We start from the raw sequence: 14,927 nt of genomic DNA, 5'->3' as shown, positions 1-14,927 counted from the left end.
GCGGAAAAGCAGAGAATTTTTTGGTGATAATCAACGTGATAATGGTGATGTGTGATGTAACCAATTTTGGCGGCAAAAATGTGATTTAGCTGATTTAGCTCTTTTTATAAACACATATTTTAAAATTTTTTAAATTTTCATGATGACATATGTAAGCTGTACAATTTTGTGATTAGCTGCAATCAATCAATTTCAAGTGCCAATGCATGCTTGTGTTTTTCACCGCCAGGTGGTGTAATGATACCTTCTAGTGCTGCCCCTAGCAGTGCATGTTGTAAGTAAGCTCCCTCTTCGTAGTTCGTTCGTCTCTGACAGACTGACAGCTTCGTACGCCGTGTTTCTGAATATTTTCTTGATTCCCATCGTCGAATTGTATATTCCGGTAAGACGAGCAAATAATTAAACACCCCGAATTACTAATGAAGTATTTTTCTTCTCATTTTAGTTGAATTTACGTGTTGCCACGAGTTTTTGGTGCGATCGTCAAACCTCCGGCGCCGTCCGTGCCGCTTTGTTTTGCCTCATGAGGCAGTTTGTAAGTTAATTTTCTGTAACTTGGCATGTTCTATTGAAAAACGCTGTTTTCACAGAATACAGTGATACTTGACCAATCCTACCAATTACAAAACTCCACCCAAAAATATTTTTCTTACATGCAAAATCAATTATGGCCGAAGATATCACTTAAATGGCCCAAATTTTCGCACTAATATTTGGCAGGCGCTACTCAACTTTTTTTTTTACATACCGACTCTTTTATACCTAGAGTGCGCATATTTTCAATATTTCCACGCAGAAACGTGAAATATTTCATAAGGATTACACTTTTGTCATCCTCAAAGTCATCTCAAGCTAGGCATATGACCCAAATCAAATTTTTGGCCAAGTTTATTGAGGGCGATCCAAAAGGCTAACTTGACCCAGGCTAATTTGACTTGGCCTGGGCTAATTTAACCCGCCATTCGATTTTGCTGGTGGGCTAAGTTAGCCTGGGGCTAAGTAAGCCTGGGCCAGGTTAGGCTTTTGGATCGCCCTCAATGTTTTTATAAAAACACAAGATTAAATTGTGCCCGAAAATGATTGTTAAAATCATTTAAAAAATGATAGTAAATGCTTAGCAACCTTAATTTTTTGCAATTAAAATTCATGTTCAATTGTTACAGGATTCGAGAAAAACAAGTGTTACCACAAATCAGAATAAAAAGAAACTGTTGAAGTCTCTCGTTAAACAGCAAGCACAGGAGCGTGAAAATTTTGCTTTTGCACCATCGATTAAATTGTGGACCACATAAAGAGTAAAAACTTCTGCCGTCGTCATTGTTGAAATCTCGCGTAATTAATCAATTCTTCATAAGTTTCTTGATACACTTAAAGCAATTTCCAAATATTTTAATTATTAGAAACAAAAATCAATGAAAAATTTAAGTTCTTGATTGGGAGGGGGCTGCCTGCAGAAATTGGCTTCATTTTCCAGTAAAAATTAATAACAGCACTTAATTTTGTGTGCACTTTATTACTTACATTTAATAAAGATATTTTTTGTAGATTCGTTGGAAAAACAAGTGGACAGAATCAACAGAAAATGGGGGGGACAAAATACTCTCGTGGTAGAAATGCATCATCGAGGACTGAGAAAAAATACTCTAGCAAACATATGCTAAAAGCTGTCTTGTTGGTGGTTAGAGACAAAAAAACTCAAGCAGAAGCTGTTCGTGGCATCTTTCAGAAGTATGGAGTAAAAATTCCTCCAAAAACACTAAGTAATCATGTACTGAGGTACAAGAAAAAGGGAGGCAAACTTCCTGGATCAGGTAATTGATCTGCGCAATGAAAATCAATAGGCACAACCTTAATTCATTTTTTGTTTTCAAAAGATTATTTTTCTAGTTGACTTTTTGACCATTATTGTATCAATAATATCATAATGAGCATGAATAATGTATCTTTTTTAAATTGACCCAAAAGTAAATCATTAACAATTTTATCAGGGAGGCCCAGAGGACCGTCACCAAAACTACCACCAGAAGTCGAAACGAAGTTTTACGAGAAGGGTGGCGGAACCATGTCACATGAAGACAAGTGCGATCTGCTTAAGCCGATCTGGGAGAATTACAAAAGATGCCATTATCTAAATACTGAGTGGCCTTTTGGAGAGGGTTGTATGCCGACCAGTGGTTATTTCCAAAAATTAAAGAAACGTCAGGAGAGCAAGCTAGCCCGCTCAAAAGCTGCCAATTCAAAACGCGGCGTCTGCTTTGGTCACCTCTTCCTCAAATGATGATCAACAGGTAAATACAATTCCAGCAAACGGGAGTAAGCATGGAAATTTGCATTTATACTTTGGTTTTCCAGTTTGAGCACGGCAACTCACAAATCTCGGAAACCGATGATCCTCAACAAGCAAATCCACTCGATCAATCTGATTCTCAGGAGAATGTAAGTTTTGAATATTCTCCAAGCTGAGTTTTGACTAAAATCAAATTAATTTCCTCAGCCAGCCAGCCCGATGGAAGCTGACCCGTTTTCCCAATCTGATTGCGGCTCGGTCAATGACCTTCCTGCAAATATTGATCAATACGTAAATTTACAAGTTAACCAATATTCAGTTTATTATAATGTTGATTTTCTATTTGTTCAGGCGGTCTCCAGATGCATAACAAACAAAATTGCACAAAGTCCGGCACATAAGGTTTTTGATACTGAGAATGAGCCAAGTTGTCCTCATCAGACAGGTACATTTGTTAATTATTAATTTGAAAATGGGCCTATATGTTAAGCCCATCTTTGAATTTTGCTCCATGTGAATTGCATAATACTTCTGCTCCTACTGGAACCTTTGATTTATATTTATAGTCCTGTCAAATTAGTTGACCCAGGACAAATGCCATGGATGATGAATTTTTTACCACTCAATATTAACTGTCACGCCTTACATTTTTTAATTAATTCAAAATTCTTCCATGTGAATTTGAATGCAAAATTTTGTTTTTATGTTCAATCGTCTCAATTTTCTTCATATCTCCTTATTATAGAAGTTCAGCAGCAACTACTACGGCCGATTTTGGACAACATTCGAAAGTACTCTATAGATGCTCGATCAAATGCTGAGTCTGATGAGATTTTGTCAAAACTCGACAACGGAGAGTACGGCCCAGACCCGCGGCACTTCACAGATGATGTCCATGACTTGTTCAAAAATGCTTTGTCAAAAAAGAAGGGGAAAGCCAAATCGGATTTGACAAAAGTAAATAAATCTTTATCTTATTTCCGTTTATAAGCAGTTATTCATTTATATTTCTTTGTAGTTCTATGAAACGGTTAAAAAGGATATGGACATGGCAATGAAAAAACTTGGCTATTGCTGTGGGCGAAAGTATGAGATTCCTAAAATGTGAGTTGTGTTTTGTTGTATGATCATAGAGCAAAGAATTTTGAATTTATTCCAATAGAATTGATGAGTTTATCAAATGCTCGGAATGTGGCCACAAACAGCACCCGATTTGTGAGCTGTACGTGGAGGAAATTATCCCACATGGGTAAGATGACGGTAAAAATTAACAGATTGGTCTTTGAATCGACATTCTTGTAGGTTCACATGCAGCTTCTGTCTTCTGAAGAATGGTGTACAGCGCACTGTGCTCAGAGTGAAAGACGTTTTTCCCAAAAGCAAAGATTGGTGCAGACGTACGGAGCAGCGAGTAAGCAATTTACTCACTGAAGAAAATCGTGAAGCCGCCAAAGTGCGAATAATAGAGTTGTCAAGCCCTGACAAAAGCTGTCTGGTTTCGCCTGAAATGAAAGAAAGGTATTTAATTGAGAGAGGAAATCGCAGTTATCTTCAAACTATTTTGCAGGTACAAAGGAAAATTTCCGGATTCGTTTCCCTTCACACAGAAGGTGATCGTAGCATTCTTGGAGACTGAAGAGGCCGACGTGCTTTTCTTCTGCATGTATGTGCAGGAGTACGGCTCTGAATGTCCGGAACCCAACCGCAACAAGGCGTACATATCCTACTTGGACACGGTTCAATTCTCAGAACTTGGAAACTTGAGAACTCGCTTCTACCACATAATATTGAATGGACAAGCTGAAGACGCGGAAAAGAGGGGCGTCGAGCAAATACACTTGTGGTCTTGTCCCCCAATTGAGGGTGTTGATTACATTTTCAACAAGCATCCTCCTCAGCAACGGGTCCTCCCGCAGAAAAAGCTCGAGGAATGGTATAAGAAGCGTTACCCAGGACTGAAGGTTTGTGAATTCCTGCCAATCATTATTAAAATAACAGTTGGCTTTTTCAGAGATTTTAATTTGCTCAAAATTGTTCATAAAATTTGTGTTTTAAGGAGAGTGAAAACGATGGTACAAATTAAGATGGATAATTCGTTCGAATCAAAAATTTTTGTCAACATTTTTATTTGCACTTATTTTATATTTTTCCACTGGAACCTTCTCAATTAAATATACTGTGGTCTCATTTTCCGAAAAAATTTCAACAGAGTTTCAGAAAATTAATAATAATTTTTTAATTGCTTATAAAGGGACAAAGATTTAAGAAAAACATTTTTCAGCTATCCAACCTTTGCACCATCATAAAATTTTAATGTCCCTTAATTAATGTTGAAGATTTTTTGCATTAATCAGAGCCTTTTTAATTAATTGCATATATCTTTTTGATCTTTTTTACCCACCATACATAACACTTTAATTAAATATCCGATTTTGTTCCGTAGAATGTCTGTGAGGAAATACAGGAAAGGAAGATCAGCTCGCCTACTCAGTTGCCCTATTTTGACGGCCATGGTTTTCCAATCTTGATGGAGGATATTTTATCCAAAGACAAAGAGATTAAGTCTGGTGGCAGCCGCAGTAAACGACAGAAATTGCAACCAAGCAACAATGAGCAACTATGGCTAAAGATTGTTAGCGCAGTGAGGAAAAAGAAATTTCTTGTTTTGGATCTGACCCCCATACCAGAAGCCGAGATTGTGCAGGTAATTCAAATTAATTTCTGAATACTTTTTGAACTAATTTCGAGTTCTTGTTTCAGCCAATCAAAGAACCACCGGAACTTTTATTGTATTCTGGTATGATGGCCGATCGGGAAGGTTTCCTGGGTTTCTGCATCGACAGAAATCTTCGGTTCTCCTCCTTGCCAGAAGCCAGATTCGCAACATGGGTTATTCTACGCGAAGAAGTGCTTTTAAGAAATAAGAAAACTAGTGATGTTTAAAATCTAGTTCTCTGAACATTTTATCAAAGTGCACAAACATTTGTAGTTCTCATAATATGCAATTGTAGAATGAAAGAAAGAGAATTATCAATATATCAGATAATGTTTTTTTGCAATCCGGACTCCAGTGTTGTCCCAACTCTTGGACCACCTCTGTGTGGCTGGCTGGACCTGTCATCTTTGTTCAAATTGCAACACCAACTTGTTCGTAGTCAAGGTTGAAAGTGAAATATCTTTTGTTATAAATTCACGCAATTGTGCCAATGCATATTTATAATCTTGTTACGTGTCACTTATTTTGTTAAGCATTATTTACATGTTAAAATTTATTGTTTCTGATAACTTTATATTGATATTTTACTTCTTGCCTCATTCTTAAATTGCTTGTGCGCGCCGTTGAAATGGGCTAAAAAATAAAATAAATCTAGAGACGAAATTGGACAATATAGATAATTTGATTGTCTTCTTAAAATTATGGTTTTATAACTCAAAACTTGTAATACACAATTGTGTATTTTGGATTTTTGCGGCCTCTCTTAAGCCAGTCTTATAAGCATAGTTTTTGCTCATTGCAAATCGACAGCGGCCGAGGTGATTTCATTTGTCCACGGCAGCAAGTCCAGCCATTTGTGAGCAATGTCGTCAATAAGACTGGCCAACAGTGCGCGTAAATAGAATCGACCACCGCGTCCAACGAACAAATACAATTGTTGCGTCCAATTAACTAAAACAAAACATTTTTGCACTTTTATACCTGTTCATATTTAGAAAATCAGATTTTTTAACTAAAATGTCCGCATTATTGCCCCAATTGCTCTTTCAGAAATTTATATTTAATAAATTCTTTAACAAAATATTTCGGGATTAAAAAAAAAACGGAACAAAATTTATGCTGAGAACAAAAGACGCGGCAAATAGTAGCTATGTAAAAAATGCATTTGAATTTAATAAAATTCTATATTTCGCAAAGTTCACTCATCGTTTTACTTACGTCCTGGGCGAGATGTGCAGATTGAATTCCCGTACAGGTCGCAGTACATTTTTCTGATCTTTTTCTCGCTGTAACAATCGTGCTCCGGCAGATAATTTAATTTTCCCATTGTTTCCTGTATCAATTTGGAGGAAAATAATTAATTATTTTTAGAATATGTGGAAGTGGAATTCAATTAGAGCTGATTGGAAAAACAAAACAAATTTGTCACTGCATAATGTAAATTTAACATGGAATTAATTTGTCAAAAAAATGGAACGCCTCAAATTTAAATTATGAATTTCACCACAATTTATTCCTCTGATATCTTAATTTCGGTTTTATAACTTTAATAATGTCAAAAACAAAAAATTACAAAATTAACGTCACCGCCAAAGCTTGATGAAATTCAAATTTATAGCAATTAATTTTTATTTCGTTTATTTCAATTAGAGAGAAGAAAAATGTCAATCATATACGTGTGGTGTAACCACAGGGACCTTTAATTATTGTATTGCAGAAGAAGAACTTTAATTGTACAAATCTTATAATTATGTAACCGCGCGCGTTAAGGCCATTTAGTATATTAACCAAAGCTGAGCACAACCCTTAAGTTCCCGCCCCGCGCGCCACGCCACCACCAAGAACTACGACCGCCGCGCTCAGGGCGCCACCTGAGTGCCCAAGCAGACGCTTCCTGGACTCGACTGAGTGTGGTTGTAATGGTTTCCCTTCCCGCTTTAAAAGGTATTGCTTGGCGCCCACGCTAGATAAATTCCGAACTGAATATCCTTTTAAATCAGCTTAATCCGTTCACTAATTCAGTCCGAACCTTAAAACTCAGCATTTGAATATTAAATCTAATAGTAATTCCGCATTAGTTTGGCCAATTATTGTTTAGTTTTAAGAATAAACCATCACTTTATTTGTTATTGTTAATTAACTTGTTTACTTGAAATATCAATTTAACCCTTTTTAGTTAGAGCACAAAGATAAAAGAGTAAAAGCATTAAAGGCCAATTAGAATTAAAGCCAATTTCCATGAGGCCGCCAAGTTAAGTCAATTAATTAATTAAGAAGCACGTTCGAGTCCGGGAAAGTCTCCAGCTCTGCGCAAGTGAGAACTTCGGGGAAAAGTCCTGTCGAGAGTCACGACAGATTTGGTGTCAGGTGGGTGGGGTGTGTTTTTTTTCCAAATTAACGCACCCTTTGGAACGTCCCGCGCACCCTGGCCAGCCCAGAGAGCACGGTACTCTCCCGTACCCTGTTTTCGCCGAAGTTCTGAGGATCCGAGACCGACCGTGACAAGCCTGGTGCCATCGACAAGAAGCGACCGCTGGATCGAGGTGCACCGAAAGTTAAAAGAGGCTGACGGAAGGAGAGCGCCTTAAGAAGCACCTTGCCGATTTTGTTCACGGGAAAACACAGGCACACTGCTGTAGAGCGCGACCAAGAAAAACGCAGAGCTGTTAATTTAAGGTATCTCTTTTAAGTTGTAATGGATCCTATTATTTAATTGGGTAGAGTGCTTTTTGTAAATATCAGCCTTAAGGGCGTTTTGCAAAGGTGCACTTCATGCCAAAAAGGAACTCGGAAATTGAAAGTTAAAAGTAATCAGCAAAGTTGGGTTAAAAACGCGAAAAGTTAAATTAGAGATTGGGTGATAATCCTCTAATTGAGAGAATTTTTTTTACAAAGAAACAAATAAAATGGTCCATTGCTAAATTTTATTGTTGTGGCTCAATTTTTATAAATAAGCGAATAAATTTAAGAAATTTTGTAATATTGTACTCACCAATTTGACCATGGAACCTCTCACCTCGTCCGAGTTGGTCAACAGAGATATCCAACCAGAAGACCCACAGTCCATCGCCATTCGAGCTCATGTCTACCAGTTGATTGGCATCTACAAAGCAGATGGCAGCCTGTCCTTGAAGAACTTCATCCACAGTGTTGAGCGGGTGAAAATCGCCTTTCCAAACACCCGAGATGCAGAGCTTGTCCGCCTTGCTGTCAGCAACACTGAAGGCGACGTGTTCCGGTTCGCCAGCAAGCTCAACTTGGACGCCCTCTCACTCCAAGACCTGAAGAAGGCGTTGGCGTCCGAGTTTGAGCAGCCACCCAGCTACTCCGAGGCCAAAGATGCGTTTGATGGCCTGGAACAAGGCAGCAATGAGTCAGTCGTCCAGTTCTACCGCCGACTTGTCAATGCAGGGGAGGTGCTCCTCAGTGCCCTGCTCGAACGAACCAAGTACAAGGAGGAAACACGACGGTTCTTCCTGGAGGAGGAACTGAAGCACCGATTCTTTGAGGGGCTCCGCACCGAGTTTCAGCAAGCAATTGTTTATTCAAATTCAAATCACCTTTCCAGCATGAGGGAAATTGCAGAAAATCAAGAGCACTTCTTGCGGCGAACCAAGCTCCGGCGTGAGCGTGAGGAGCAAGCTCAAGCAGCTGAGGATGAAAAATTGCAGCAGCAGCAGCAGCTCTTGGGATACATTCGCCAGCTGAAGGATGCTGTCTTTGGTGCCCCCAACCACCAGAGCACTCTCATGCAAACCACCAGCAGTGTGGTGACGTCCAATATGTGGCAGAGCAATCCAGCAGCACCGTCAGTCTGCCCCGTTCAGCCTCCGAGTGCGACCATCACCTCCGTGTGTGGCTCCACGGTGGGAGCTACACTGCCGATCACCAACGGCCACCCTCCAGCAACCAAGGAAAGCCTGCAAGAAAAGAAATGTCACAAGTGTAAACAGAAGGGACACATGGCGAGGAACTGCCCAAACGTGCCTTGCCAGCTGTGTTCCAGGAAAGGACATCGCTTTGGCCGGTGCCCCGAGCAAAAGTGCACATTCTGCTCAGCCCGAGGGCACCCGGCCAAGAGATGTCCAATCCAGAGGGCTTTGAGAGGCAACAATGGTGCAGCCTCACTCACCTCTTAGCCTTCGTCAAGCTTGTCGTGAATGTCCGCCACTGCCGAGCAACTCGATGGGCTCCCTCCATCGGAAACCAAAGAAAGGCTCCAGTGTGCTTGGATGCCAACCTCGAGCAACCCCAAGGTCCAAGTAGAGTCATCTCATCCCACCAGAAGAGAAGACCGACGCAAGAGTCTTGTCGGGAGGCCGTAAAAGCTTCTTGACGAGCAAGAGATATCCTGAAAGAATGTGAAAATTAGTATGTGTGAATTTTTAATTTTAAGGCAAGAATGTAATTAAAATTAAGAAAGTGAATTTTAAAAGTAAATGAAAATTAATTAAATATTTTGTGAAATGATAAAATGTTTTAAAAGCAAATGAGCCACAGCAAAAGTTAGAATTTCCCCAATTATAATTAAGATTTAAGATATAAAATGTCAAAAAGTTACAAGTTAAAAAGGAAAACAAGATTGTTAAATGTAACACAGTTGAATTTTGTCCAGAAAAAATTTGAGAATTGATTGTGTAAAATTGTGTTTTGTAATTTTAATTTAAGGAGGACAGTATTATGATTTCAATGATTATGTTTAACTTTAAATGCAAGGAATTAAGTTAGGCCAGCATAAATTAGAAAAGTAGAGAAAATTTAAAATAAGAATTGTGTTTTGAAATTATGTTTACGTTGTGAGATAAGAGTGCTTACAAATCGCGACACTTAAATCTAAGCTGTGTTTTAAAATTGTTGTCAAAATGTTAGAATAATTATATGTGCGAATAGTTCAAGCTCACCTCCTACATTCGTCGGCACTGTCGGCAAGCAAAATCGTGTCGAAAATCATCGCCGCATCGACGAGTGCAGTTCTCTCATCGCCAATTTGTTTATGTTTTGTTTTGGTACCTTTCCTCCTCCCTCCACCGCACCGCTGTTCGCTGCCCTGTGCGTGACGTCACGCCTCCCGCAGGAGCGAGCAGGCAAGAAGATGAGGAAGAAAGAAAACGCTCGCACAAATGTAGCGCGGGTTGCTTACCACCTTCATTCATGCTGCTTTTTAGCTATTTAATCCAGTGTGAGCAATTTCGTGCCAAATTTTCTTAAGATTAAAATGTTAAAAATCATGTTAATTTTACGGATAAATTAAATTTGTAATTTAAGAAATTAATTTAAAAAAAAAAATTGGTTTTAAAATACCAAAAGTGGCAATTATAAATTAATAATATGTTAATTAAGGAACAAAATTTAAAATTTTCGAAAATTGTAATTAAAATGTAAGTTCACTGTTTGCGAAACATATTTGTCTATGAATCTGTCCGAACAGAGAGCAAAGGTCACAGATGCCGAGTTGCTGATTTGAGGGCAACCTGGATGACGCGCGCGCTGAGAACCAATTCTCACCACCCTGAGAACCTGCAGCGGAGCGCAAGCCTGTCTGAGGGACCCGATAACAACCCCATTGTCTCGGACGCCCTCGGCCCTCGAGAGCACTTGCGCAGCTTGTTCGAATGCTGTCAACCTTGCGCCCCAGACTGACCCTGCCGAGGACCCGGGAGGACAAAGAAGTTACGAGTCACGAGGGCGTGACTCAAATTTGTCGGGAGGCAGTCTGTGGTGTAACCACAGGGACCTTTAATTATTGTATTGCAGAAGAAGAACTTTAATTGTACAAATCTTATAATTATGTAACCGCGCGCGTTAAGGCCATTTAGTATATTAACCAAAGCTGAGCACAACCCTTAAGTTCCCGCCCCGCGCGCCACGCCACCACCAAGAACTACGACCGCCGCGCTCAGGGCGCCACCTGAGTGCCCAAGCAGACGCTTCCTGGACTCGACTGAGTGTGGTTGTAATGGTTTCCCTTCCCGCTTTAAAAGGTATTGCTTGGCGCCCACGCTAGATAAATTCCGAACTGAATATCCTTTTAAATCAGCTTAATCCGTTCACTAATTCAGTCCGAACCTTAAAACTCAGCATTTGAATATTAAATCTAATAGTAATTCCGCATTAGTTTGGCCAATTATTGTTTAGTTTTAAGAATAAACCATCACTTTATTTGTTATTGTTAATTAACTTGTTTACTTGAAATATCAATTAACCCTTTTTAGTTAGAGCACAAAGATAAAAGAGTAAAAGCATTAAAGGCCAATTAGAATTAAAGCCAATTTCCATGAGGCCGCCAAGTTAAGTCAATTAATTAATTAAGAAGCACGTTCGAGTCCGGGAAAGTCTCCAGCTCTGCGCAAGTGAGAACTTCGGGGAAAAGTCCTGTCGAGAGTCACGACAATACGTACATTTAGATAATCGTAGAAATGAAAATTTTCTTGTTCGTCTTTCTTGTTGTCTTTATTCCACAAACATGCCGGCTGCAAACTCGGTGTGAATTCGACTTTTTCAATCCGCCAAACAAAGATCGGCCCGTGAAAAAAACTCCCGTACTTCACATTCACCTTCTTTACGTCCAAAACCTAAAAATTAGAGTAATTTTGTCAAACGAACTCGTTCCGCGCTAGTATTAATTATTTAAACTATTTAACCTTTAATTAAAATTAAATTAAATGTTACTGCATTTTATACTAATTTTGTAATTTTTGTATAAAATTTCATCGAGTGCAGAAGTTTTTTTTACACAAAATTTAGCTTCTTCATGTGGAAGAAAATGTTGAATTCTTAAATATTTAACTTTAATTGTAGTTATTGAATAAAAAAATCACCTTTTTGCTCTGCAAACTTCTTTTCCAAAAGCATTTTTGTCCATCTTTTTCATCTTCACACTGTCCTGCGTAAAATTTAATTTCTTTTCCTGATTTCAGTTCAGCGTTTAACGTGTCCCTCCATCCAACTGTGATTAATTCTTTGGTAAAATTAATTTCCAAAGCAAAGTAATTTATGCTTACACGAAATTATTGTTTGGTCGGACACAAGAACAGAACGCACAAAATCGCCATCGTCTGCAGTTCTGAGTACAACAATCCACGGGGCGATTCCACTTTCGTTCCAGCGGCCGCAGTCATTCCAATTTTGAACGCCTTAAATTTGATAATTTAGAGGTCGATTTTAAAATTTCAAAAGATAACAGACGAAAAATCAAACATATAAAATCCTGATTCATTAATGGCAATCTGGTCGCTTTTTAACATAAAAGTAATTTTGATCAAAAAGTTCAATGATACATCAATTAAACTTAATACGTTTACATTGAAATTAAGGAGAAAAAAATTCCAAACACTTTTATCATTTGACATAATGCACAATTAAGCTTTTAATTTAAGAACGTCATTTAATTAAAATAAATTAAAGGAAAGAAAAATTGAAATTTGCGAACCTGGAGCTTCAAAAATTGATCGATTTCTTCCGTAATTCCAGCAGTCTGTTGAGTTTATTTCCTGCATATAATTCCAAACAATACGTTATGGAGTTTTTTTTTAAATAATTTATAAAATTCGTGTTGATTTTAGAATCATTTGATGAAGTTTTTCAGAAAATTCTTCTTAGTATTATTCCTTTTCCAATTACATAACATTATTTCCAGCTGGATAATTTTTGTGTGAAAATTAAAGAAACTACTCTCATGGCAAGCTTCTCAAATCAAATCGATCGCCCTTCAAAAGTCTAGAAATCTTAATTTCAGATTAAAGAAGATATTAAACGGCGAGTGGCGTCAGTATGTATGAAAAAAATAAATTCAATTTTTTAAAATTATGTTTTTGCGGAAGTCTCAATACCGCCCATGGATTTTCTTCAGACTCGGCAGCGCCTGAAAAAGTGCAGATGGCGAAAATCCAAATCCAACTTCTAATCTCCATTTTCACCTTCGAATGCGAATATTTGCTGCAAAAGAAATATTCCCTTTGATTGAAATATGCATAAATAGATTCATATGAGAGAAAATTCTCATTGCAAAAAAGGCTTTCCGGAGATGACAGAAATTTATATTATGAGAGCCTTAGTTGAACTTCAAATATTCAAACAAGTAATTTTAATTTCCCCGATTTCCACAACACGATATCTTGAATTTTTACTGAAGGCTTCAATTTTCTAGAGTGTGTTCCTAAAAAATTAATTCAAAGACTTTTTATTCCTCTGGTTCATGTGAATGCCAGGAACTTAATTATTTATTAAAAAATAAAAACAATTTTCATTCATGAAAGATCATAAAAAAATCTCATTTTGTTAAATAAAATATTTAATCAATTTCTTTAAATTAAGCAAGAATGAACGAACTTACTTGAAAATTACTATGGAGAGAGCTCGAGTTGGTGTGTCGGGGATCGCGAGAGTGAGGAGCAAACCCTGCGCAAATATCCAGAAGGCCTCCCACGCCGACATCCTCTTTTATATTCAATTTCGACCTCCATCTATGTGCTTTGTGCCACATAGCGGAAGCTATTTTTTTTATCCGCTGCCATCACTTAACTTACTATGACCCCAGTCGCTAGTTTGGCGTTGAATTGATTAAACGCTTATTTTGGCAAGATGTTCAAACCTGAAACGTCTTATTTTCATCTCTGGTTATAAATCGCATTATTTCAAGGTTTAATATATCCAATTAAAAAGTAAACGCAAAAATCTACCAACTATTTTAAAAATACTTCAATTAAATGAAATACAATAAACCTTCAATTTTTAACACAGCAAATAAATTTCCGTCGCTATTTTAAAATCAGTGCAGTGGTTGAAGTGAACAAAAAAAAATCTGCCAAACAAACATGACAGCGTTTTCTTGCTGGCAGTGGAATTGCCAAAGCACGCCGGTTTCCCGCGTTAATTTTGAATCGCCGGCGGCCATTGTTATAAAATCGATCTTCTTTTGTTTCGCTTTCTCGCTTGCTTCCCAAATTTTCGTAAACAAAAGTCGCTTCTCGTCGCGAATTCAGTCGAATTTTGGGATTTGCTGGGCCGACTTTGACTCGAAATGGCTTCGAACATGGACGTGGACGAGGAGGAGATCGAAATGCCCACTTCCAGCAGCTCCAGGGGCGAGAAGAAGCGTTTCGAGGTCAAAAAGGTGCGAATTCGCAACTCATCACGCTCTCTCCCATTTCCGAACCATCTTCGGGTTCGCCAAACCAATCTTTTCCTAATTTGGTGCTAATTCCGCTTCTTGATGTTTCAGTGGAACGCCGTGGCCTTGTGGGCTTGGGGTGAGTGACCTTAATTATATTTGCCCAATAAAAATTCTACCTTAATATTTTTATTCATCCCTCATTTGCAAATGTTAATTTCGGAATGATTTTGCAGACATCGTGGTGGACAACTGCGCCATCTGCCGCAACCACATCATGGACCTGTGCATCGAGTGCCAGGCCAACCAGGCCTCGGCCACCAGCGAGGAGTGCACCGTCGCCTGGGGCGTCTGCAACGTCAGTCAAATTGGAATTTTCTTTTTATGAATTTTGAAACTAATAGCGTTGATTTTTGCAGCACGCCTTCCACTTCCACTGCATCTCGAGGTGGCTCAAGACTCGGCAGGTGTGTCCCCTCGACAACCGAGAGTGGGAATTCCAAAAGTAATCAAAATTTCCTAATTAGGCTGCATTTTTTTTACAATTAGTCCACAGATCTTTTAGTATCTTAAATCTGGAGCTTTTTTTCAACTCCGGAAATAATTTTGCTCCAAAAAACCAACTAATTTTGTGTTTTGCCAATTCGCAGGTACGGCCACTAGGCGTGTCTGATGCAACGGAACGACTGAGCCTTCGTCCCAAGTCCGCTAAAAATTAAACTTTGATTTATACTCTTGCATATTCTTAATTTAAGTTGAAGGATTTCCAATCAATACATAAAAGCTCGTGCTGTAAAAATACGTTTTTATTTTCA

The 14,927-nt window shown here is 38.4% G+C and overlaps 3 protein-coding genes across 6 annotated transcripts; 2 read left to right on the top strand and 1 right to left on the bottom strand.

The window, feature by feature from the left end:
* The first annotated feature begins 7 nt into the window (after positions 1 to 7).
* On the top strand, positions 8 to 6,160 carry LOC132195959 (CREB-binding protein-like). Of its 3 annotated transcripts, XM_059618285.1 has the most exons (16): positions 15 to 80; positions 230 to 382; positions 446 to 535; positions 1,164 to 1,332; positions 1,546 to 1,811; positions 1,989 to 2,288; positions 2,353 to 2,436; positions 2,495 to 2,578; positions 2,639 to 2,732; positions 3,033 to 3,244; positions 3,306 to 3,391; positions 3,450 to 3,536; positions 3,590 to 3,805; positions 3,855 to 4,248; positions 4,731 to 4,991; positions 5,048 to 6,160. In XM_059618285.1, exons 8-16 carry the CDS (start codon positions 2,507 to 2,509, stop codon positions 5,228 to 5,230), a joined length of 1,605 nt encoding a protein of 534 aa, XP_059474268.1. In that variant the 5' UTR covers positions 15 to 80; positions 230 to 382; positions 446 to 535; positions 1,164 to 1,332; positions 1,546 to 1,811; positions 1,989 to 2,288; positions 2,353 to 2,436; positions 2,495 to 2,506; the 3' UTR covers positions 5,231 to 6,160. The 3 variants fall into 3 exon arrangements, with proteins under 3 accessions (XP_059474269.1, XP_059474267.1, XP_059474268.1); XM_059618286.1 differs by having other exon boundaries at positions 8 to 382; positions 1,164 to 1,295; XM_059618284.1 differs by having other exon boundaries at positions 8 to 382.
* Positions 5,237 to 13,451, bottom strand: LOC132195960 (uncharacterized). The gene is made up of 8 exons (XM_059618287.1): positions 13,336 to 13,451; positions 12,833 to 12,938; positions 12,433 to 12,493; positions 12,005 to 12,136; positions 11,822 to 11,949; positions 11,402 to 11,575; positions 6,222 to 6,336; positions 5,237 to 5,954 (listed from the first exon to the last, which is right to left on the bottom strand). Exons 1-8 carry the CDS (start codon positions 13,434 to 13,436, stop codon positions 5,797 to 5,799), a joined length of 975 nt encoding a protein of 324 aa, XP_059474270.1. The 5' UTR covers positions 13,437 to 13,451; the 3' UTR covers positions 5,237 to 5,796.
* A 455-nt stretch (positions 13,452 to 13,906) lies between these two features.
* Positions 13,907 to 14,911, top strand: LOC132195962 (RING-box protein 1A). Of its 2 annotated transcripts, none has more exons than XM_059618290.1 (5): positions 13,907 to 14,166; positions 14,224 to 14,251; positions 14,349 to 14,470; positions 14,532 to 14,617; positions 14,763 to 14,911. In XM_059618290.1, exons 1-5 carry the CDS (start codon positions 14,023 to 14,025, stop codon positions 14,773 to 14,775), a joined length of 393 nt encoding a protein of 130 aa, XP_059474273.1. In that variant the 5' UTR covers positions 13,907 to 14,022; the 3' UTR covers positions 14,776 to 14,911. The 2 variants fall into 2 exon arrangements, with proteins under 2 accessions (XP_059474273.1, XP_059474274.1); XM_059618291.1 differs by having other exon boundaries at positions 13,911 to 14,115.
* Positions 14,912 to 14,927: the final 16 nt, after the last annotated feature.

The sequence above is a fragment of the Neocloeon triangulifer genome, unplaced genomic scaffold (assembly GCF_031216515.1).
Source record: "Neocloeon triangulifer isolate White Clay Creek 2 clone unplaced genomic scaffold, ASM3121651v1 ptg000011l, whole genome shotgun sequence".
Taxonomy (NCBI): domain Eukaryota; kingdom Metazoa; phylum Arthropoda; class Insecta; order Ephemeroptera; family Baetidae; genus Neocloeon; species Neocloeon triangulifer.
Note: the sequence above shows the minus strand (reverse complement) of the source record. Positions and strands in the feature narration are given on the sequence as shown.